Raw genomic sequence first — 24,109 nt, 5'->3', positions numbered from 1 at the left:
GAGGTGGGGGGGGAGGCGGCACCCTTGAAGCTCTAGCCTCTGTTTCCTGCAGCTATGAAAACAAGTATGTGAAGTTTTTCAAGAGTAAACCTGAACTTCCTCCAGGGCTGAGCCCTGAGGCCACTACACCCGCCACCCCATCCAGACCGGAAGGTGGTGAAGCAGGCCTCTCCAAGACAGCCAAACGCAACCTGAAGCGGAAGGAGAAGAGGCGGCAGCAGCAGGAGAAGGAGGCAGAGGCCTTGAGCAGGACTCTTGATAAGGTGTCTCTGGCAGATACCGCCCAAACGCCCAGCGCCCTCCAAAGCTCCCAGGCCGCCCCTCTAGCTGCCCCTGATGCATCCGACTCTGCTGCCACCACAGAGAAAGCCAAGAAGATCAAGAGCCTGAGGAAGAAGCTGCGGCAGGTGGAGGAGCTGCAGCAGCGCATCCAGGCTGGCGAGGTCAGCCAGCCCAGCAGGGAGCAGCTGGAGAAGCTGGCCCGGCGGAAGGCTCTGGAAGAGGAGCTGGAGGACTTGGAGCTGGGCCTGTGAGGCTTCAGGAGCACGGGAGTGGACTGCAGAACAAACCATGGGGTGCTCTGGGGTCCAGGGAGTGTGGGCGGCAGCAGTCAGGAGGGGCACCCCCTTACTGGCTCACTTCCCCCTGTGGCCCAACTCCGTCCTCCAGAGCCCTAGGCTCTCCTTCATTCCTTCCCCTTCTCAGCTCCTACTTTTGGACTTCCCCTCCCATTCCCAGTGTTCAGATTCTCAGTGACGACCCTAGGTACCTCTGCTGCCGATCTGGGTGTCTTGTTGAAAAGAAAACCGGGGGGTGGGAGGCTGTTAGAGATCTGAAGTTGAGGGTACAAGAGTACCCCAAGTCTTAGAGTCTTTGTTCCTGTTCAGTGTTTATGAGTTACTTCCCTGGCCACCCTAACCTCCTCTTCTTTTTTTTAAAGAAAGTAAGAATAAATTCAAGTAGACAACATGTGGTCAGGCTTTGGCTCTGTTCTCAACTCTTGTCAATTTGGTGAAAGAAGACACTTAAGTTTAAATTTCTTACTGGTGCTAAGGATTGAACCCAGGGCCTTGCACACAGTAGTTCTACCACTGGTCTACATCCCTGGCCCTTAAAACTCTGAGTGCAGTCGGCCATAGTAGTGAACACCAGTACTAGTACTCAGAAGGCAGAGACAGGATCGACAAGGTTTCAAGGCCAGCCTGGGCTACAGGGTACAACTATCTCAACAAAGAGAAAACGAGGTGTGACAAAGTTAGACCTCAGTAACACAAGTCCGTGTTGCTATCTAGAAGTTTAGACACAATTGACTGACATACTAATGTATATGTTGTTGCTCCTCACTACTGCTGAAGGTAATTGTGATGTATTTGGAATGCCTAGAGCAGCTCTTGAAATGTCACCTTGGGTGCTGCCTACGATGACACCAGAGGCAAAGTAGGGATGTATGTCAAGACACATTCCAAAGACCTGCCATTCAAGTCTTGTTTAACCATGCTGCACCTTTGGTGATGGACTAGTGGGGAGAAGAGAGACGCCTCAACCATGCTCAGCTCTCAGAGATCAAGAAGTCCCACAGAAACCAACCCTGTTAAATCCTTGCCCTCCCCAGTCTTAGCTTTTGGTTCTTTGGGAATCCTTCCCTTACTGTCCCCCTCATCCTAAACGTGTGTGTGTCTGTGTGCCCGTGACATCACACATTTGGAGGGGCCATCCAACTCACTTTTTGCGGTCCTGGAGCTCACTGACTGTGCTAGGCTGACTGGCTAGTGAGCACCAGGGATCTGTCTGTCTTTGCCTCCTTAAACCCCCACCCCTAAGGGTGAACTCAGGGCCTCATGCTTACAATTCACCAACTGAGCTGTCTTCCCTACCTGTGATGGTAATTGTCAGTGCTATCCTGACATTTGTTAGGTTCTCAACCACCCCTCATTAGACCATAAGTTCCTCCAGCTCCTAAGCTATTTGGTTAGTTTGAGACAGAATCTCTGCAAAACCTTGGCCGGATTGAAACTGGAATTCACTGTGTAGACTGAGCTGTGATCCTCCTCCATCTACTCAGTGCTGGGAGTACAGGTGTGGACTACTGTATTCCTAGAGCCTAACAGTTAGGTTCTCAGATAGCCAACGAAATAAGGTTTTGAACCATGCATTGAAAAGAACACAACTTATAATAAATACTTGACTGGGACCAATAAGAGACCAAAAGCCTGAGTTCCCTCTTGTAGGAACCTGACAGTTACTTTGTACATAGCTCCTGAAATCATACCTACATAAACATGAAGCTAGATGGGAGAGTGCTCATCTAGTATGTATGAAGCCCTGGGTGTAATTCCCAGAACAGCATAAAGCAGCAAGATGGCTCGACCCTGTATCTCAGGGTGCCAAGAGTAGAGGTAGGAGGACCAGTAACTAAAGGACATCGTAATTCAGAGTGATGCCTGAATCTTCAGTGATAATGTGAGATGCTTTTAAGAAGAGTAAAGGTAGCTGGTCGTTGGTGGTGCACGCCTTTAATCCCAGCACTAGGAGGCAGAGGCGGGCAGATCTCTGTAAGTTCGAGGACAGCCTGATCTACAAGAGCGAGTTCCAGGATAGCCTCCAAAACGATACAGAGAAACCCTGTCTCAAAAAAAAAAAAGAGTAAAGGTTGTCTCTGAGGAGACATACCTACTTGGCAGGATTCTTGGATGTGGTGATCTACCTGACCCCCTGCCGGGTAGTTTTATGTTAACTTGACACATTCTAAGTCCTCTGAGAGGAGGGAACCTCAAGAAAATGCCTCCGTAAAAATTAGGCTGTTGGCAACCCTTTGGGCATTATTATTATTTGGTTTTTCAAAACAGGGTTTCTCTGTGTAGCCCCGGTTGCTCTGAAACTCACTTTGTGAACCAGGCTGGCCTCCTGCCTCTGCCTCCCAAGTGCTGGCATTAAAGGTGTGTGCCTTTAATGGGTGGATAGCAGAGCCAGAGCAGTTAGGGTTAAGGCCGTAAGCAGCGCCCCTCCTGGCTCTGCATCAGCTCCTGCCTCCAGGTTCCTACTCTGCTCGAGTTCCTGTCCTGACTTTCTTCAGTAATGAACAGTGATGCAGAAGTGTAAGACAAACAAACCCTTTCCTCCCAGCTTGCTTTGACCATGGTGTTTCATCTCAGTAATAGGAACTCCGACACCCCCTGTAAGATTGAAAAATAAAGGACATCTTCAGCTGCCTCAAAATGAATCTTTTTAAGGATTTGTTTTTATACTTGTGTATCTGTATAAGTAAATGTCACCTGACTACCTGTCCCTGTGGGTTCCAGAAGGGGATGCAGGATTTCTAGGAGTTGGTGTTACGGTGGTTATGAGCTGCCTGTGGGTACTGATAACTGAATCTAAGACCTCACAAGAGCAGTATGCTCTTAACTGTGAGTCATTTATCCAGTCCTGATTAAAAAAAAAAACCCTCTATTAAAGCCAGATAGAAGCCAGGGGTGGTGTTGCACACCGACTCAGAGGCAGACAGATGTTTGAGTTTCAGGCCAGCCCACTCTACCTAAGCCAGTTGGGGCTATATCTTAAGACCCTGTCTCCGAGGGAAGAAAAAGAAAATTAAAGGTACTTTAATCCTAGCATTTGGAAAGCAGAGACAGGTGTATCTCTGTGAGTTCAAGGCCAGCCTGGTCTCCAGAGTGAGTTCCAGGACAGGCTTCAAAACAATACAGAGAAACCCTGTCTCAAAAAACCAAAAAATAAAAAAGAAAATTAAAGGTAGCAAGCATAAATTAATTGCTGTATGTTTCAGTTATTTTGCCTTTCAATTTCTGTCATGAGCCTACATGACTCCGCTAACTTGCAGAAGAGTTAACTTGGACTTAGAGGGCCGGGCGGTGGTGGCGCATGCCTTTAATCCCAGCACTCGGGAGGCAGAGGCAGGTGGATCTCTGAGTTCGAGGTCAGGCTGGACCGACAGCCTCCAAAACAATACAGAGAAACCCTGTCTCGTAAAAACCAAAACAAAAAAGAAAAAAAAAAAGGTTAGAGTCCAGGACCATCATGGCAGGGAGCATGGTGGCAGACAGGCAGGCAGGTGTGACACAGAAGAGACCTAACAGGGATTCATAAGAGCCCAACCCCGGTGACACACCTCCTCCAACAAGTTTCTTCTGAAGCAGTTTCTCATGTTGTGGTGACCCCCAACCATAAAATTATTCTCGTTGCTACTTCATAACTGCAATTTTGCTACTGTTAGGAATCATAATATAAATATCTGTGTTTTCCCACTGTGTTAAGTAACCTGTGAAAGGGTTATTTGACCTCCCCCACCCCCCACATCCCTCTTAAAGGGTCTCGACCCACAGGTTCAGAACAGCTGGGGGCTGGAGAGATGGCTCAGAGGTTAAGAGCAGTGACTGCTCTTCCAGGGGTCCTGAGTTCAATTCCCAGCAACCACATGCTGGCTCACAACCATCTACAATTCCATCTGTTGTCCTCTTCTGGCATGTAGGCAGAACACTGTATATGTAATAAATAAATAAATCTTAAAAAAAAAAAGAAACAGAACAGTTGACCTAGGACCTTCTCCACTTATCCTCTGGAAAATGCCCTACAGGCATGCTCATAGGCTTCTCTGAAGCAGGCAATTCCTCAGCTGAGGTTCCCTCTTCCCGAATGCATCAAGTTAACAAGTGAGAACAGTACAAAGGAGAAACTTCACTTCCCCTACAAAACCAGTTAGTTGAGAAAGCTACAACCAGTATTTCAGTTCGAGAGCTTTCTCCTCTTGCCTTGCATGTAGCTGCCCTCTTATGTACTATCATGTGGCTTTCCCTGGGTTTATCCTCCTAGAGAGAATCCCCTTTGATAAATCCTATCAAGGGTACCCTATCTCACCGCCTCTTTTAAATCTAATTATTGCCTTAAGGTCTTGTTTCCAAATACCATCACAGTAAAAGTATAATCCAGTCCATAATATGCCTCCGCCGTGTGTGTGTGTGTGTGTGTGTGTGTGTGTGTGTGTGTGTGTGTGTGTGTGTGTGTGAAGTTTTAAAGCCATGCTATAACCAACGATGAGGGAATAAAGTATTACTTTCTCTGGTCCTACTTACTCAGTTTCCCAAAGGTAGCTTATTGGTACCTGATAAAAGTTTATGACAGAGTCTTAGAAATAAAGTGAAAGCTTCTGGCTTTCGTTTTTGTTCCCAAAACTGTTGCTACTTGACACTTTTCCTTCCTTATGGTCTCCCCCTTATGTGTAGGTAGCAAAGGGTCTAGGAATTTTGAAGTGAGCTATTTTAGGACTGGTCATTGGGGACCAGAGCCTGTGTTGTGTTTTGCTGTCCACTAGGTGGTACTGAGGGGCCAGTCCTTTGGAAATTACCCTCACCCCACCTGTTTTCAAAGCAGCAGATAGGCTTATTCTTTTCTCCACAAAAACTTGTAAAATCCACATTTATTTATTGCTTGTGTGGAGGTGTATGAGCCCACTCGGAAGACACCCTGTGGAAGCCAAGTCTCTCCTACCAGTCCAGGGGCTTGAACTCAGGCTGTCAGACTTGGCCAAAAGCACATTTACCAGCTGACAGATCTCTACCCTCTCAGTTTTCTGAGGTGGACTGTCATGCAGCACAGGCTACCATAAAAAGTTTATAACTGAGGACAACCTTAAACTCCGATTCTCCTGCATGTTTTGATTATAAATAGACTTGTTATGCTGGACAGCCCTTTCTTGTATTCTTTCAGAGGACCCAGGTTCTATTCCCAGGACCCATATGGTGGTTCATGATCATGCTAAACTCAGCTCCGGGTCTCTTCTGACCTCTGTGGGCACCAGGCACATGCACGGTACACATACATATATACAGGCAAAACACTCATACGTATTATGAAAAATAAATCTTTTTTTTAAGATTTATTTATTACATATACTATTCTGCCTACATGCCAGAAGAGGGCACCAGATTGAATATTAGATGGTTATGAGCCACCATGTGGTTGCTGGGAATTGAACTCAGGACCCCTGGAAGAGCAGTCAGTGCTCTTAACCGCTGAGCCCTCTCTCCAGCCCAAAATAAATCTTTTAAAAAAGAAAATAGACAGTTCTGTAACATCTCCATTTAAACACAGGCACTAGCCAGGTGGTGGCACATGCCCTTAATCCCAGCACTCGGGAGGCAGAGGCAGATGGATCTCTGTGAGTTTGAGGCCAGCCTGGTCTGCAGAATGAGTTTCAGGACAGCCAAGGCTGTTACACAGAGAAACCCTGTCTTAAAAACAACCCACATGCACAAATACATACATCACAATGGATTTTTGCATGTGTACAGGTATCTGCAAGTGTATGTATTCACATGTATATATGCACATGCATGGGAGGTCAGAGGTTATGTTTTTTTATTGCGACTATTTTTGTTAGAATATCCTATACATGTATTTCTCTTTTTTAAAGATTTATTTATTACATATACAGTGTTCTGCCTACATTACAGAAGAGGACACCAGATTGAATTGTAGATGGTTGTGAGCCACCATGTGGTTGCTGGGAATTGAACTCAGGACCTCTGGAAGAGGAGCCAGTGCTCTTGACCTCAGCCATCTCTCCAGCCCTTGTTACGTCTTTCTTGACCACGTATATATGGAGTGAGATCTCTCAGTTGAGCCTAGAATTCCCAGCCAATTTGGTTGGTCTAGCTAGCCAGCTTACGCCAGGGTTGCCCTGGTCTCTGGGTCTCTGTCTTTCAAGCAATGGTGTCACAGATGGGCCACTATGCCCACTCAGCTTTTATAAGTGTGAGTATCCAAACCCTAGTTTCCATGCTTCCTTTGCAAATATTCTACTTACTAAGTCTCCTCCAAAGCAGCATACAGTGTGTGTGTGTGTGTGTGTGTGTGTGTGTGTGTGTGTGTGCGATCGCGCGCGTTGTTTGTGTAATGTGTTCTTTCTATGTATCCCAGGCTGACGATGAACTCACAATGACACTCAGACTGGCCTGAAACTTGGTGTGCTGGCTGGTTTAATGTTGACTTGACACAAGCCAGAGCCATCAGAGAGGAAGGAGCCTCAGCTGAGAAAATGCCTGCATGAGATCCAGCTGTAAAGCATTCTCAGTGATCAATGGGTGGTGTCATCCCTAGACTGGTGGTCCTGGATTCTATACTCAAGCAGGCTGAGCAAGCCAGGGGAAGCAAGCCAGTAAGCAGCTCCTCTCCATGGCCTCTGCATCAGTTCCTTCCTCTAAGTTCCTACTCCTTGAGTTCCTATCTTGACTTTCATTGGTAATAAACAGCAACGTGGAAGTGTAAACCAAACATGCCCTTTCATCCTTGACTTGCATTTTGCTCATATGTTTTGTTGCAACAGTAGAAACCCTAAGACACTTGGGACCCTTCCACCTCAGGTACCGTGCACGTTTCTCCCTTACTTGAGACAAGGTTTCTCTGTGTAGCAGCCCTGGCTGTCCTGGAACTCAGATCTGCCTGCCTCTGAGTCCTGGGATTAAAGGTCATCACTTCCTAGTTAAGGAGGACCACTGATTTTAATCTATGAACAATCACTCCAGCCTCCTGCACCTGTAGTTTTTCCCATGGGTTCTGGGCATGGGTTCATAGGTCCTTGTGTTTGCAAAGGTAAACATTTTCCTGGTAGCCATCTCCCCAACCCTGATGAGGGTTTGTCAATGGGCAACAAGGTACAGGTGGGTAGTCTGAAGTTCTAGTGCTAGGAAAGTTGAGGGAGAGGATCTCAAATTTCATGGCTGGTTGGACTACATAGTAAGATCATGTCTCAATTAGAAGAAAAAAAGGGGGAGGGGCTGGAGCTGCCTTCACTCAATTCCCCACACCCATTTGGTGGCTCACAACCATCTATAGTGGGATCTGATGCCCTCTTCTGGCAAAAATTGTGCATGCATGCAGCTAGAACACTCATATACAGTAATAAATCATTAAAAAAAGAAAAGAATCAGGCATGGTGACACTCACCTTTAATCGAAGCACTCAGGAGGCAGAGGCAGGCAGATCTCAGAGTTCACGGACAGCCTGATCTGCAGAGCGAGTTCCAGGGCAGCCAAGGCTACAAAGAGAAACCCTGTCTCAAAGTGGAGGGGAAGGGGAGAAAAAGAAGCAGGAGGTGGGGGAGATAGAAATAAATGGGCAATAGACAAGTACATTGCTGGATTTCAAAAACAAAACACAAACAAAAACTATTTCATATTCATAGTCAGCCAAAGGGCTGTGAGTGCTCGTTTTGCCAAAGCTGCAGGAGCCTACATGCAAGCTGGAAACCATGCCTCTTTAGCGTTTGCTCTCTTCTCTTTGTAGTTGTTAGGTTTTCTTTTACTCTACCCCATGTTGGATGCCGAGATCTTGATATTTTACTCTTTTTTGGGGGCCCACCCAGCTCCCAAAAACATCACACATCTTAAATTATCCCATCTACCTTTTGCCTCTGGGCTTTTATCTTTCTCTTCTGTGAAGCTTACTTTCGCTGGCTGGGTGGCTGGGTGGCTGGGTGGCTGGGTGGCTGGGTGGCTGGGTGGCTGGGTGGCTGGGTGGCTGGGTGGCTGGGTGGCTGGGTGGCTGGGTGGCTGGGTGGCTGGGTGGCTGGGTGGCTGGGTGGCTGGGTGGCTGGGTGGCTGGGTGGCTGGCCTCTGACATCCTCCTCTCCTTGTTCTCTCGCTCCTTCTATTTCTACTCTCTGCCTGCCAACCCCGCCTATCCTTTCTCTGGCCTCGCTATTGGTCATTCAACTCTATTAGAGCAATCAGGTGTTTTAGACAGGCACAGCTTTACAGAGTTAAACAAATGCAGATAAACAAAAGTAACTCACCTTAAAATAATTTTCTAAAAAAATTATAATTTTCAACTGGGCAGTAGTTGCACACACCTTTAATTCTTGTGGGAGGCAGAGGCAGGTGGATCTCTGTGAGTTCGAGGCCAGCATGGTCTACAGAGAGAGTTCCAGGACAGCCTGCAAAACAATACAGAGAAACCCTGTCTCGAAAAACCAAAAAAAAAAAAAAAAAAAAAAAAAAAAAAGAAAAAGAAAAAGAAAAAGAAAAAGAAATTTGCCGGGTGGTGGCGTACACCTTTAATCCCAGCACTCCGGAGGCAGAGGAAGGTGGATCTCTGTAAGTTCAAAGTCAGCTTGGTCTACATGGTGAGTTCAGGACAGCCAGGGCAACAGCCAATGAGGCCGTGTCTACAAAATTAAATAAATAATGATTTGAAAATAAATATAAAACAAAAATAACAAGAAAGAGATGTGTGCCACCATTCCCAACTCAAATACTTTATTTATTATTTATTTATTTTTACCATATGTGTATGGGTGTTTTGCCAGCATGTATGCCTGTACAGCACTTGCATGCCTGGTGTAGATGGAGGCCACAGGGGGAATCAGATCTCCTAGAACTGGAATTACAGAAGGTTGTGAGCTTCCACGCGGGTGCCGGGAGTGGAACCCTAGTTCTCTAGGCTAGTCCTCTTAACCACTGCCCCGGCTATGCCGGTTTTTGTTTTTCTGAGACAGAGTCTCAAGTTCACCGTGTTACTGAGGAGTGCTGTGAATTCCTGATCACGGGTGTGGACCGCGAAGCCTGGCTCCTGTGGTCCTTTAAGTCCGCATCCTTTCTATGGGTAGAACGAATCTGAACAGACTATCAGCCTTCCTCCCAACGCCAAACTGATGAATCAAATGCAACAACAGAAGCCTACTGGTGAATACCCTCTCCCCTGTGAGTAAATTAAGGGCAAAACCAAGGTAGAGGACTAATACCCCTCTGCTGTGCTCCCCACAGCAGACCTTTTGGTGCTGACCTGGCAGAGACAGAGCCGCCCCCTCCTTCCCCGCAGACATCTGCGAACATGCAGGAAAGAACCGGACTCTTTCCCTGGCCACCTCCCTCGTGAACTTTTGTCAACAGAAGGGGAACAAAACACTTTCCAGTGTCAGATCAGAACTGTTTCCTGGGGTCACAGAGGGAGAGGACAAAAGGCCAAAGTGCTTGCCCTCCCATAAAATCGATGCAGATCAGCTTTTTGTGAAAGAAACGCTCACCGCTCCCAGAAGGAGCAAAATCCTTATGTATTATCAGTTAGTGCCATTCCAGAAAGTGGCAGAGCCCTGAACTTCACCTTCCCTCTCCCTTCCTCCCAGCTCCCAGAGCTGGCTGTGTCTCCTTCTCCAGCCGTGGGCACCGTGCTGCCCAGAGGTCTCCTAGCTCCCAGCAATTCCCCAGCAAGGAGTCGTCTGTGAGGAGACGAAGGGGAGCAGATCACGGTTCTTCCTGCTTTGGGAAGAACTGAATATACAGGATTTGGCAGTGTTGGAGTTTGGGGCCTCACGAGAATAGAAGGTGCCTGCCTAGTCCTTGAATCATCCTGCCTAAGGCCCTCCCACTTCCTTGGACGCTAACCCGTTCCAGCTGTGCACAGCTCCCGTCATCGCTTTCCATATGCTTCTAGAAACCTATGACTAATTAAAGGAGTATGGTGTGTGTGGTGGGGTTGGGGCGGCATAGGAATACTCAAATACAGGTTTCCAGGGTAACAGACTGGCGAACTTAACCTCACTAGCCCTGGAAGACTCCTTTTTCCTAACACTCTCAGGGCTGTGAAGGGAAAATAGACCATAGGCTAGCCCCCTGTCAACGTTCCACGTATCAAGGTTGGGGTCTAGACAGTCTTAACTTGTTCCAAACACAGTTTTAAAGATTTGTTTATGTATGTAGCATTTATCTATCATATCTATCTATATCATTTCTATCTATCTATATCTGTCTGTCTGTCTATCTATCCATCTATACATGTCTATCTATCTGTCTATCTATCATTTATATCTATCATATCTATCTGTCTGTCTGTCTATCTATCTATCTATCTGTCCTCCTCTCATTTACGTATTGTACGAGCTGCAGCCTGCAGGGTAGGTCAGAGGACAGTCCCACTAATAGGTACCCTCCTTTCGCCACGTGGAGTACTGCTCTGGATGACAGGCTAAGGGGCGAGCGCCTTTCCTTACTAAGCCGTTTTTGCCAGTCCTACTTACATTCTTTTCACCCGTACAATTCTTAGTTTCAGAACAAGGTTTGCCATTTATGCTTGTACTGCTGGGCTTGAACCCCAGACCCAATTCATGTTAAGCAAATGTGTGACCGTTGAGTTACACCCCTAGCCTATCTGGACTTGCCCCTTATGTACTAAGAGATGCAGCCTCTGTCGGCCTCTACAGGGTAAGCGACTGTCAGAAGGGGCTGGCAATGGCTTCTCAAGGGCCTAGAGACCACTGCATACTTTTGCCTTTTCCCTATAGCCCATGACCTTTGGCCACTATAAGATACTCTCAGAAGTCTCCTTGTCGCCGTCTGATACCGTTTAATTAAAAAATACACCAATACTAAAACAAACAAACAAAAATCCTATACAAATGTCTTCTGCTATAGTCTGTGGATAGAGAGACTCCAGTTTACAGGAAGAGAGTAAGCAAGTCATCGGAGTTCCTTCTCTCAAAATTAACTTCTCTTTTTAGAACAGGCTTGCCACAAGTCCTAACCCTTTGCACACATTCCTGAAACTCCCCCAGAGAGAAATGACAAATTCAAAGGGAAAAAAAAGCAGGGTCAGCCTGGCTCAGAGGTGGGGGCTGATGGCAGGGGTGGTCAGACACTACTCGGAATGGTAACAGAGTTAATCATCCCTCATTCCGGCTCCTGCTTCCAGGGGTTTTGTTTGTTTACATGAACTTTCCAGAAACTGAAGATGTGTGTGCTGATATCACTTTAGTCTGACACTCAACGTTTCCGGCTGTGTTCCCTGAGGTGGCTCATTAGAGACTCTCACCTTGCCTTTCCGGGAGAGAGGTGATAATACAACGCACTGAGACTTCAAGGAGGCAAAAGGTTTGGTAGCTTCCACTATCTTACTCTGACCTCGCCCGCCCGGCTCTTTAGTTTCTAGAATGTGGTTGTAATAAAAACAAAACAACAGCAATAACAACAACAAACAAACAAAAAACCCTCACACCTTTAGTCCCAGCACCAGGGAGGCAGAGGCGAGTGGATCTCTGTGAGCGTGAGGCCAGCCAGGTCTACAGAGTGAGTTCTAGGACAGCCAGAGTTACACAGAGAAACCCTGCCTCGAAAAACCAAAAAACCAAAAAAAAAAAAAAATGTGGTTGTGCCTCCTAGGCCTTCCAGAGCCACACTGAGTAACATTATGAGGACTAGGACGAGAACTGGGGTGAGGAGGAACTCTGTAGGGGACTAAGTTGTAGCTGCTCCCCACATGCCACCATTTCCTGGGTGTACCAACCTGATGATATCCTCTGAGGCTTTCTTTCTGAGTACCCTTTTCTGTCACAACTGGGACTTAGTCACCCTATTCATACCCATCTGGGTGCTGGGTCTTGAGTCTGAAGTCACTGAGGGCAACAATTAGTCAGGAATATACCCCACCTCGATCTTGGGGTGTGAGGGCTCCCCTGTGATGTCCCAGAGAAAGGGAAATGCTCAGAAATGAGGACCTACAAAGAACAAGAATTTGGCCTTTCCCCTGTCCCTGTATCTTCCTCACTGTGCGTCAAGAAGGACATCTTTGTTCTTCATTGCTACAGTGTTGCGTGTCCCCACAAGGCACCCGGGATATGAGGGTTTGACTCTGATGGGAGACACAGGATGCCGTGTTATCCAGGGATGGCGGGATCCCTGGAATCCCGGAGCTCCAGGCCAGCCAGGGCCTCATAGTGAGATCTTGTCTCTAAGAAAACAGAAACAAGGACTGGAACAGAACTCAAGAGTTTCTGTGGGGTGTGGAAGAGCATGTGTTAGAGAAACAGAATTTGATAACAGGCCAGCTAGGCTCTCCATGGCCTTGCTCAAGCATCCCTCTCAGGCACTCCGTTTCCAAGATAGCCCCAGTGAGATGCCAATGCTCTTAACCCCTGAGCCATCTCTCCAGCCCCTCTTAAAGCATGGAAATAGCTTGAGGTAGGCAACAGCAAGTCAGTGGCTAACCATGCAGCCTGCCATGGTCTCTATGAGGTGAACATCACAACTGCTATGCCACGGAAACCCTCTCTGCTCTCGCTCTGTACTGTCTGTCACCTCCGTGTCTGTCTCTCTGCAATCCTTTACTCCCTCTGATTCTTAGCCAGCCTTCAAAGATGACTCAAGTTAACCTTCTCAGTCAGCTTCCTCACCAAGCAGTGATCCTTACAATGTATCATCTACCACTACCCGGCCCCCAGGACCCCTCTTTCTGGTGCTGAGTCTGCCTCAGATTATTTTGGAACCCTCTGAGGCAATGGTGGGTGCTTTTGTACCCTCTTCCCGATTCTAGGTTAATTAAATGCTTAGCATAAGCATCCTCCCCCACACACCCCAAGACAGGGTTTCTCTGTGTAGCCCTGGCTGCCCTGGAAATCGTCCTGTATACCATGCTGGCCTCTAACTTAGAGATCCACCTGCCTCTGCCTCTGCAATGCTGGGATTAAAGGCACCACCACCGCCTGGAGCAGATTCTTAAACTATAGTTTACAACTCCGAGTCATACAACTAAAAGTCATGAAAAACTTAGCAACAGGAACAAACAAACAAACAAACAGAACAAAACAAAAAACTTAGCAACACAGAAGGTTTCTGAACATACAATAACCCAACATTTTGTCAAAATCAAATGCATGATGGATCCAAAGTGGGCTTCACTGCAGCCTTGGTTCTGAACATACAGCACACACATTTCTCACTGTACAGGTTTTCCCACCACAAGATGCTGCTGGATGTTGCTATCTGAAGCACCTCTACTCAGACTTAAGATGCTCCAGATAGCAACATCCAGCAGCATCTTTGCTTTAAAGGTATCTACAAAGTCTCTGCTCCTATTAAATGTAAGAGTTGAAGCCGGGCGTTGGTGGCGCACGCCTTTAATCCCAGCACTCGGGAGGCAGAGACAGGCGGATCTCTGTGAGTTCGAGACCAGCCTGGTCTACAAAGGGAGTTCCAGGACAGCCTCCAAAGCCACAGAGAAACCCTGTCTCGAAAAACCAAAAAAAAAAAAAAAAAAAAAGAGTTGAGCTATGGGGGCTGGAGAGATGGCTCTGAGGTCCTGAGTTCAATTCCCAGCAACCACATGGTGGCTCACAACCGTCTGTAATGAGATCTGGTGCCCTCTTCTGACCTTCTGACCTCTTCTGATACATGCAGAGAAAACACTGTATACATAATGAATACATAAATCTTTTTTTTTTTTTTTTTTTTGGTTTTTTGAGACAGGGTTTCTCTGTGGCTTTGGAGCCTGTCCTGGAACTAGCTCTTGTAGACCAGGCTGGCCTCGAACTCACAGAGATCTGCCTGCCTTTGCCTCCCAAGTGCTGGGATTAAAGGCGTGCGCCATAAATCTTTTTTAAAAATTGCTATTTGATCTGGATGTGGTGACATGCCATTAATCCCAGGAGACAGAGACAGGTGGATCTCTGTGAGTTCAAGACCAGCCTGGCCTACAGAGTGAGTTCCAGGGCAGCCAAGGCTATACAGAGAGATACTGTTTCCAAAAAAAAGTTATTGGAATATAAAAAATTAATTTAAAAAATTAAAAAAATTGTTAGAGAGCCAGGTACATGTCGGTAATCCCAGCACTTGGGAATTAGAGTCAGGAGAATCAGGGCTATGTCAACCTGGGCTATGTAGTAAATGCCAATCCAGTCTGGGCTACATGAGATGCTGTCTCAAAAAGCAAGAAATTAATTAAGACAAATGAAAAGGAAAAAGAAATTTCTGTTTGAGTTGAGTTGCTCACCTGATCATAAAAGCCATTGAATGAATTTTTTTTTTTTTTTTTTGGTTTTACGAAACAGGGTTTCTCTGTATTGTTTTGGAGGCTGTCGGTCCAGCCTGGCCTCGAACCCACAGAGATCTGCCTGCCTCTCCATTGAATGAATTTTGACTTGGGATTAGGATATAACTTCTAATTTCTAAAGTGGCCCTAAACTTATTTTGACATTTTGTATTATGTATTTATGCAAAGTGATATTCTCATTATTGACCAGTATGGAATATTGATCAAAGGACTGGATGTGACAAGTTGGTAGAGTGCTCACCTAACATGGATGAAGACCTGAGTTAGAGCCTTAGCACCCACAAATTGGTAGTGGCGCATCCCTTTAATCCCAGCACTCAGGAGGCAGAGGGAGGCGGAGCTCTGTGAGTTTGAGGCCAGCCTGGACTACAGAGCGAGTTCCAGGACAGCCAAGGATACAGAGAAACTCTGTTTTGAAAAACAAAATACAAAATACAAACCAGGTTGCCCTTTCAGAGTACCTGGATTCAAGTCCCAAAAATCACAGGTGGCTTACAAAATAATCACATGTGACATACATGCCTGCACATACACATAAGATAATATTAAAAGATAAAAAACCCACATACACAGAGAGAGAAAAATCCATCAAATCTGAAAAAGACTGAAGGTGCACTTATCAAACATCAGTGAAGACTTAATTATTTTGCAAAAATAAACAAATCTATCTCTTTCATTAGTATGTAAATTTGCTCTCATTCATGGAGGTGGGTCATGGCAGAGTCTCCCTTGCATGAGGAGTTGATATCAGGTGTCTTCTATAGATCTCCACTTTTTTGAGGGGATAGGGTCTCACTACATAGCCCTAGCTGGCTGGAACTTGCTCTGTAGACCAGGCTGGCCTTGAAGATTCCCCCTGCCTCCCAAGTGCTGGGGTTAAAGACATGTGCCACCACCTCCCAGTTTAAGATTTATTTTTTTTAATGTGTATGTTTCAGGGGTGGTGGCGCATGCCTTTAATCCCAGGAGCACTCAGGAGGCAAGGCAGGTGGATGTCTGAGTTTGAGGCCAGCCTGGTCTACAAACCGAGTTCCAGGACAGCAAGGGCTACACAGAGAAACCTGTCTGGAAAACAAAACAAAAGCTACAATAACAACAAAATAAAATAAGATTCATATGTTTATGTTATGCCATTTGTGTGCAGTATTTGCAGAGGTGGCATTGGTGGTGGGAACAGAACTGGGCCCTCCAACAAGAACAAGCCGTTGTAACTGCCGAACCAGATCTCTAGTCCCTATAATACTTATTTTATAGCTGGGCGGTGGTGGTGCACGCCTTTAATCCCAGCACTCGGGAAGCAGAGGCAGGTGGATCTCTGTGAGTTCGAGGCCAGGCTGGACCGACAGCCTCCAAAACAATACAGAGAAACCCTGTCTCGTAAAACCAAAAAAAAAAAAAAAAAAAAAAAAACTTATTTTATAACCAATATATCTGGTAAAAATATTTCTCTTTAGCAAAAAGAGTCACAAATGGAACTTTTTATTTTTTTGAGACAAAGTTTTTCTGTAGCTTTGGAGTTGTTTTAGAACTCACTCTGTAGACCAGGCTGGCCTCGAATTCACAGAGATCTGCCTGCCTCAGCCTCCTGAGTGCTGGGATTAAAGGCATGCGCCACCAAAACCTGGCAGCAAACAAAATTTTCTGAAGCCTTGCCATAGAGCTCAAGGTTAGCCTGGACCAGAAAGCTGGATTCTGGCTTCAAATAAACTCCTAACTTGATCTTAGTTGCAAAGAAACAGACCTCAAAGTGGGGCATGGAGGCTCTGTGAGTTCCAGGCCAGCTGGGTCTACATGGGGGAGTTCCAGTACAGTTGGCAACATGTAGAGAGATGCTGTCTCAAACAACAACAACACAAATCCAAAGAAGCAGATCTCACCTTTCATCCCTTCACTTGGAACTAACTCATGCTGCCCATGCTGTCTCCTACCTCTTCACTCTTATTGATTTTCCCTTGTCAGGAGCAAAGGGGCATGTGAAGCTGAGGGATTTGCTGGCTCCAGATCCCTGAGGAGCGGGAATATCCAACTCCAGGGGGCAGCCCTGGCCCTAGAGAGTCTGGCTTTCACCCCTCCAGGAGACAGACCCCAGATGGGTACAGAGAGTCATTTTGTCTCCCCCAGAGGGCTGTTGGTGTTGGGGGGGGGCTGGTAGGGGTTTTTGGCTTCTGCTCTTTGGTAGGGTAGAAGTTAATGGTGAGTTGCGACATCTCTCTGGGCTGAGTCACACCTCCCCTGCTCTCCACAGCTGGAGGTTTATAAAGAGTTCCAGAGGCTGACAGAGAAGACCTGGGGGTAAGAGTCCCTTGGCTAGCCCTGCTCCTCCAGGCTCCCAGAAGGCTCAGGTCAGAGGGCTCGGGCAAACCTCTGGAGCTCTTGTCTGCTGGGACCATGGACTGGCAGCAGCTGTGGCTGAGCTTCTTACTTCCCGTGGCAGTCTCAGGCCGGGCTCTGGGATCTACAGAGAAGGAGGCAGTCTTGGTGAGTCCTCTGGGCAAAGCAGGGCTCAGGCCATGGGAGTGACAGCGATTGCTGTGCTACCATCTTCTCTGGGTTTCCCTCTCTCCCTACAACTTCCCTGCCTCTCCCTATTTGCTCTGCATCCTGAGCTAAGTTGCCCACCTCCTGCTCTTTTCCGTCTGAGGACCCTTGCTCAGTCATCACCCTTTCAGGCCTTCTGTATCTGTCCCCTTCTCTCCTGATGGGTCTGTTAGGTCATTCATGTTGTTTGTTTAAGACAGGGTCCCACTATGTAGTCCTACCTGGTCTGGAACTCACTCTGTAGACCAGGCTGGTCTCGAACTCACAGAGATCCTCCTGCTTCTGTCTCCCTAGTGCTGGGATTAAAGGCCTGCGCCACCATTCTCAGCTTCTGTTATGCCCCGAGACTAACCCTCTTTCAACCTCCATGCCATTACAGGATTATCTGTTGCAGTATGGATATCTACAGAAACCTCTAGAAGGAGCTGTTGACTTCAGGCTAGAAGATATCACAGAAGCCCTAAGGTGAGGATCTAGGTCATATCGGAGGTGTCAAGTTCTCCCCGCCCCCCAGGCCCACCTCTGTTTGACCCTAATCCACAGCAGGGATCTATAGGAGGGCAATATTACTCAGGATGGTGGAATTCCAGGTGAGATGGAGAACCAGGGTGAGGAGTCCACATGTCAGGTCCGTGGTGGCACACAGCTGTGATCTCAGTACGGGGCGGCAAAGACAAGCATTAAAAGTTGGAGACTGAGCCGGGCATTGGTGGACTACCAAGCGAGTTCCAGGACAGCCTCCAAAGCCACAGAGAAACCCTGTCTCAAAAAACCAAAAAAAAAAAAGTTGGAGACTGTTTGGGTGTGATAGTCCATGCCTTTAGTCCTAGAATCCCAGCACTCAGGAGGCAGAGGCAGGCAGATCTCTGTGAGTTTGAGACCAGCCTGGGCTGCATGGAGAGTTCCAGGACAGCCAGGGCTACACAGTGAGACACTTCCTTAAAAAGGGAGAAGTGGAGAAGACGGCATCCTGGAAGGGCGTTAAGAGGACTTGCTGCCCTTACAGAGGACCAGCGCAACACCAGGATGCTCACAGCCTCCTGTGACTCCAGGTCCTAAGGAGCTGATGCCCTCTTCTGGCTTCCTTGGACACCCGGACATTTACTCATATAGAAACATACAAAAAACGAAAATCGTTTTTCCCCTAGAGACAATGTCCCTCTGGGTAGCCCCAGCTGTCCTGGAGTTGACTCTATTAATCAGGCTGGCCTTGAACTCACAAAGATCTGCCTGCCTCTGCCTCCCGAGTACTGAGATTAAAGGCACGCACCGCCAAACATCTTATCTTTATTTTCAATTTTTTGAGCTGGGTCTCACACTGTTAGCTTAGATTGGCACATCCTGCGGTAATTATTCGGAGATCAGAAGAGAACTTGGAGTCAGTTCTCTTTCCGCCATGTGGGTCTTGGGGATTGAGCTTATGTAATTAGGCTTGGCAGCAAGCCCTTTACCTCTGAGCTATCTCACCGGCTCATTTAGATGTAAATATTTTAGGTCTATTAATTTTATTTTGTTCATCTGTGTATGTGTACCTTGTGCTTGCTTGGTGCTCAAACTGATCAGAAGAGGGCATCAGATCCCCTGTAACTGGAGCTAAGGATGGTTGCGAACCACCATGTAGATGTCAGGAATTGAACCTGGGTGCTCTGCAAAAGTAACAAATTCTCACCTGGCACTGGTGGCGCATGCCTTTAATCCCAGCACTCAGGAGACACAGGCAGGCAGATCTCTGTGAGTTAGAGGCCAGCCTGGTCTACAGAGCAAGTGTCAGGACAGCCTCCAAAACAATACAGAGAAACCCTGTCTCAAAAAAAAAAAAAACAAAACAAAAAACAAAAACCAAAAAAGCAACCAACCAAACAAACAAAAAAACAAATTCTCTTAACAGCTGAGTCATCTCTCCAGTCCCATTTTGATTTTTTGAGACAGGGTCTTATGGAGCCCATGCCGGTCTTGAACCTGTGATGTAACGAGGATGACTTTGAACTCCCAGTCCTCCTGCCTCATCCTTGAAAGTGCTGGGATCACAGGATGAGACACCATGCAAACATGTCTCAAAAGCAAGGTGAAATGAGGCTGGAGAGATGGCTCTGGCTGCTCGTGTAGAGGACCCAGGTTTGGTTCTTAGCACACACATGGCAGCCCACAACCATCTAGTTCAAGGGGACCCAGTGCTCTTTCCTGAGTTCTGTAGCCAGTCCACACACGTGGTACAGCTACATGCATGCAGGGAAAGCACTGCTCCACACAACATAAAAATCAATTTAAAAAATAAAAACAAACCCAAACTGCTGGGCTAGATCAGACAGCTAGATAGCGAGGAAGGCCATACTTCAGGTCAGTCTTCCTCAAAAGGTCCTGAAAATGGAGAGATGAAGTTGGAATGTGCCCCAGTTAGGAGCCTAGCGACTGCACTGTCCTTTTCAGCTTTAAAGACGCCATGTCACTCCTTATCACTACTTTGGGTGCCGGGAGGCCAAAGATCTATCTCCAATTTCCAGTCATTCCAGATCCACCTGCCCTCGTGGAATGACCTCTCTCTCTTTCTAGAGCTTTCCAGGAAGCATCAGACCTGCCAGTTTCAGGTCAGATGGACGACGACACAAGGGCCCGTATGAAGCTGCCCCGTTGCGGTCTGGAGGATCCCTTCAACCAGAAGACCCTTAAATTCCTGCTTCTGGGTGAGGACTGAGAGCCTGGGAACGGAAGGGGAAGGCTGCCTGGCTCTGAGTGTGGGTGGCATTGGTACAGCCTGGAGTGTTCAATACTTGCTAAGGGACCGGCTCAGGAGGGCCGTGAGCACCTCACCCCGAGCGGCACTCTGGGCCGTGTTTCTTACTTACTTTCTGGTTTCTTAACCAGGCCGCTGGAGAAAGAAGCACTTGACGTACCGCGTCTTGAACCTGCCCTCCACCCTCTCACCCTCCAGAGCCAGGGCAGCCCTGCACCAAGCCTTTAAGTACTGGAGCAGCGTGGCCCCCCTGACCTTCCGCGAGGTGAAGGCTGGCTGGGCTGACATCCGCCTCTCCTTCCATGGCCGCCATAGCCCATACTGCTCCAACTCCTTTGATGGACCTGGTACGCACTGGTTCTTAACTCTCAGCTTAAAGGACCTCAACAACAAAGTGTCTCCTTGAGCCAGTGATTCTGAGATCTTAAGGTTTAGGTTGGTAGGTCTGCCCAATGATACCCTGCACTCTGACCTTCTAATATTACCCAGAGAACTGTTCTGCCTATCTCTCCCTGCAGGCTAGGAGAGGGCACCGGATCTCATTACAGTTGGCTGTGAGCCACCATGTGGGTGCCGGGAATTGAACTCAGGACTCTGGAAGAGCAGCCAGTGCTCTTAACCTCTGAGCCGTCTCTCTGGTCTTCCTCTTTCACTCCGATGCACGGCTTTCATTTCCTCTCCCTGCAAGGGGACCGGGTCAGAGAGGAGTGGCTGGGGATGCCTGGGAAATCTGAAAGAAGCACATAAGTTGGTTGTGGCCGTGTAGCCCAGCTGACATAAAACCCATTAGGCAGCTGAGGCTGATCTTGAACTTCTGATCCTCCTAGGTCCACCTTCCAAGTGCCGTGATCACGGCTGTGTTACCTCACTTGAAGTAGCTTGAGTGCATAGCAGGCAAATGATGCTCTGTGTACCTTTGCCTCTGTCCAGGGAAGGTCCTGGCCCATGCTGACATCCCAGAACTCGGCAGCGTGCACTTCGATAATGATGAATTCTGGACTGAGGGCACCTACAAAGGAGTGAACCTGCGCATCATTGCCGCCCATGAAGTGGGCCATGCCTTGGGCCTTGGGCACTCCCGGTACACCCAGGCACTCATGGCTCCTGTCTATGCGGGCTACCAGCCCTACTTCAGGCTGCACCCGGACGATGTGGCAGGGATCCAGGCTCTCTATGGTGAGCATAAGAGGCAGTCTGACTAATATCTCTCCAAGCTCAAGGAGACAATGCTAGCTTTCATGGAATGAAATGGCTTTTTTTTTTCTTTTCCTCTGCCCAGTTCTTCAAGCTATTCATCTTCAAAAACTGTCTCTATTTTTGACTCATTTATGTCTGATCTTCCTTCCTGGCCTTTCTCCCCTCACACCCTAATTCTTTTGTTTTTGTTGTTTGTTGTTTTGAGACAGGGTCTTTATTTTGTGTCCCTGGCTGGTCTGGAACTTACTATGTAGTCCAAGCTGGACTCAAAGTCATGAAGAGCCAGCCACCTGCTCCCTAGTGCTGGGTTTAAAGGAGTGCACCACTATGCCTGGGAACCCCATCCTGAAAATGCAGAATATACATTCTAGGAAACTTCCTTCTCTCTGGTGCTTCTCAAAACCAAGCTGTGGCTCCTGCATATTGCTGACCACAAAGGGAAACTCCTTCTAATTCCCCTTTCCCTCTCTCTGGGGCCATGGAACAGAACTTACAGGAGACAGACAGAGAAGCTGAGTGTTTGGACTTCTTTACCTACATTGCCTTATTACATTTTTCAGGCAAGAAGAACCCCGAGGCAGAAGATGAGGAGGAAGAGATCAGGCTTAGCACTGTGTCACCAGTGACCACAAAACCCAGTCCTATGCCAAACCCCTGCAGCACTGAGCTGGATGCCATGATGCTGGGTGAGGTCCTTCCCGACAGGCTGTTGACAGGCAGTGGGGGCGGTCCACTGACTCCAAGGCCTTTAATCCCAGCACTCAGGAGGCAGAGGCAGGTGGAGCTCTGTGCGTTGGAGGCCAGCCTGGTCAACAGAGTGAGTTCCAGGACAGCCAGGTCTATACAGAGAAACCAGTCTCAAAAAAACCACAAAAAAGTGGAAGCCTAGCAAGCTGGAATCGGCTGCAATGCCTGTTAGAAAGGACTCTGTACCTGGTTGTGAGATTTTAACCTGGAATGGGCACTAGGTCTCCACTAGGAACAGCTGATTGGAAGGGCGGGGACAGCAAAGGCGATACACCGTGTCTTCCTTCTCTGCCCTTTGGAAGTTGAGTGACTTTTTGAAGAGCCCATCAGTGGCCAGAAAGGAAACCCCCTGAGATACTCATGAGTCATTCACTATCTCTCAAACATGTTAACACGCTTCTGCTCTCAGGGCCTCGAGGGAAGACCTATGCTTTCAAGGGGGACTATGTGTGGACGGTAACGGATTCAGGGCCAGGCCCCTTGTTTCGAGTGTCTGCTCTTTGGGAGGGGCTCCCTGGAAACCTAGATGCTGCTGTCTACTCTCCGAGAACAGGGTGGATTCATTTCTTCAAGGGTAAGTGTGGTACTTTCAGGTCTTATCTAAGGTCCTGGTCATCAAAAGGCTGTGAATGGGAGGAGGCATTGAGAAGCTTCCAAGAAGGGGATAGAGGAACCAGAAGCCTCTATCTGATGACAACAACTTGTTCTTCCTTTGGCCATTCTCAGGAAACAAGGTGTGGCGATACGTGGGCTTCAGGATGTCTCCTGGCTTTCCCATGAAACTCAACAGGGTAGAACCCAACCTGGACGCGGCGCTCTATTGGCCTGTTAATCAAAAGGTGTTCCTTTTTAAGGTATAGCAAAGTTGGGGACACCCTCTTTTGAGGATGGGCAGGCTAACTCATTCTGAAGGGCAAAGCCTCACCCTTAACGGGGTACCTTCTACAGTTTGGATCAGCCTCTGGAGTTCCTAAGCTCTCTCATTCTCTTCCTCCCACCCCCCCAAATTAGGGCTCAGGGTACTGGCAATGGGACGAGCTGGCCAGAACTGACTTTAGCCGCTACCCCAAACCGATTAAGGAATTGTTTACTGGAGTGCCAGACCGACCCTCAGCAGCGATGAGCTGGCAAGATGGCCAAGTCTACTTCTTCAAGGGCAAAGAGTATTGGCGTCTTAACCAGCAGCTTCGAGTGGCAAAGGGCTATCCCAGAAACGTCACACACTGGATGCACTGTCGTCCTCAGACCCCGGACACTAACTCGTTACCTGGGGACGTTACTCCCTCAAGCACAGTCACAATCTTGGATACCACTCCCTCAGCCGCAGACTTAGTCTTGGACATTACTCCCTCAGCTGTAGATTCTGCTACCCTTTCACTCCCTCCTGCTGATGTCACCCCGCCAGGGGCCTAAGAACTAACTGATGTCTGCTCATTAGGACTGTGCCGATGGTACAGTGTTGGCGCTAGCCATAGACCTCACGCCACTACATATTCTAATTCTGGACACCACTTTCCTGTTTCTTGTTTCTAATTCAGTTCCCAATTCCAATTTCTCTTTGTCATATAGCTCTTTCAAGTGTGTCATCTATTTTCCGGTGGACGGAAATTGTCAATCGGGTTCTTTTTTGGGGGGGGCAGGGTTTCTTTCTACATAGTACTGGCTGCTGTTCTATTTTTTTTATTATTTTTTTTTGGTTTTTCGAGACAGGGTTTCTCTGTATTGTTTTTGAGGCTGTCCTGGAACTCGCTCTGTAGACCAGGCTGGCCTCGAACTCACAGAGATCCGCCTGCCTCTGCCTCCCGAGTGCTGGAATTAAAGGCATGCGCCACCAACGCCCGGCTCTGGCTGCTGTTCTAAAACACTCTGAGTAGACCATGCTGGCCTCGAACTCACAGACATTCACATACTCTGCCTCTGGAGCTCCTGAATGCTGGGATTAAAGGCGTGTGCCACCATGCCTGGCTAGTGTTCTTTTTTTTTTTTTTTAATTTTTTGTCTCGTGTGCATTGGTGTTTTGCCTGACAGTATGCCTGTGTGAGGGTGTTAGATCCTCTGGAACTGGAGTTA

The 24,109-nt window shown here is 47.7% G+C and overlaps 2 protein-coding genes across 6 annotated transcripts in view; both read left to right on the top strand.

The window, feature by feature from the left end:
* Pym1 (PYM homolog 1, exon junction complex associated factor) overlaps positions 1–969 on the top strand; it is a 32,694-nt gene extending 31,725 nt beyond the window's left edge. For all 5 annotated transcript variants that reach the window (XM_040754663.1, XM_013120357.3, XM_005079697.4 and 2 more), the window contains one exon: positions 53–969. In XM_040754663.1, coding sequence (XP_040610597.1) covers positions 53–533 — 481 coding nt within the window. In that variant the 3' untranslated portion in view covers positions 534–969. The remainder of the gene's footprint in view (positions 1–52) is intronic.
* A 16,112-nt stretch (positions 970–17,081) lies between these two features.
* Positions 17,082–23,997, top strand: Mmp19 (matrix metallopeptidase 19). Its single transcript, XM_021232833.2, has 9 exons — positions 17,082–17,304; positions 17,744–17,829; positions 19,915–20,045; positions 20,227–20,442; positions 21,026–21,271; positions 21,853–21,978; positions 22,449–22,613; positions 22,766–22,893; positions 23,051–23,997. The coding sequence occupies exons 1-9, from the start codon at positions 17,215–17,217 to the stop codon at positions 23,450–23,452; spliced, it is 1,590 nt and encodes a 529-aa protein (XP_021088492.1). The 5' UTR covers positions 17,082–17,214; the 3' UTR covers positions 23,453–23,997.
* The last annotated feature ends 112 nt before the right edge of the window (positions 23,998–24,109 follow it).

Source organism: Mesocricetus auratus, unplaced genomic scaffold (genome assembly GCF_017639785.1).
Source record: "Mesocricetus auratus isolate SY011 unplaced genomic scaffold, BCM_Maur_2.0 Super-Scaffold_100011, whole genome shotgun sequence".
In the NCBI taxonomy this organism is placed as follows: Eukaryota; Metazoa; Chordata; class Mammalia; order Rodentia; family Cricetidae; genus Mesocricetus; species Mesocricetus auratus.
This window is presented reverse-complemented; position numbering and strand designations above follow the sequence as displayed.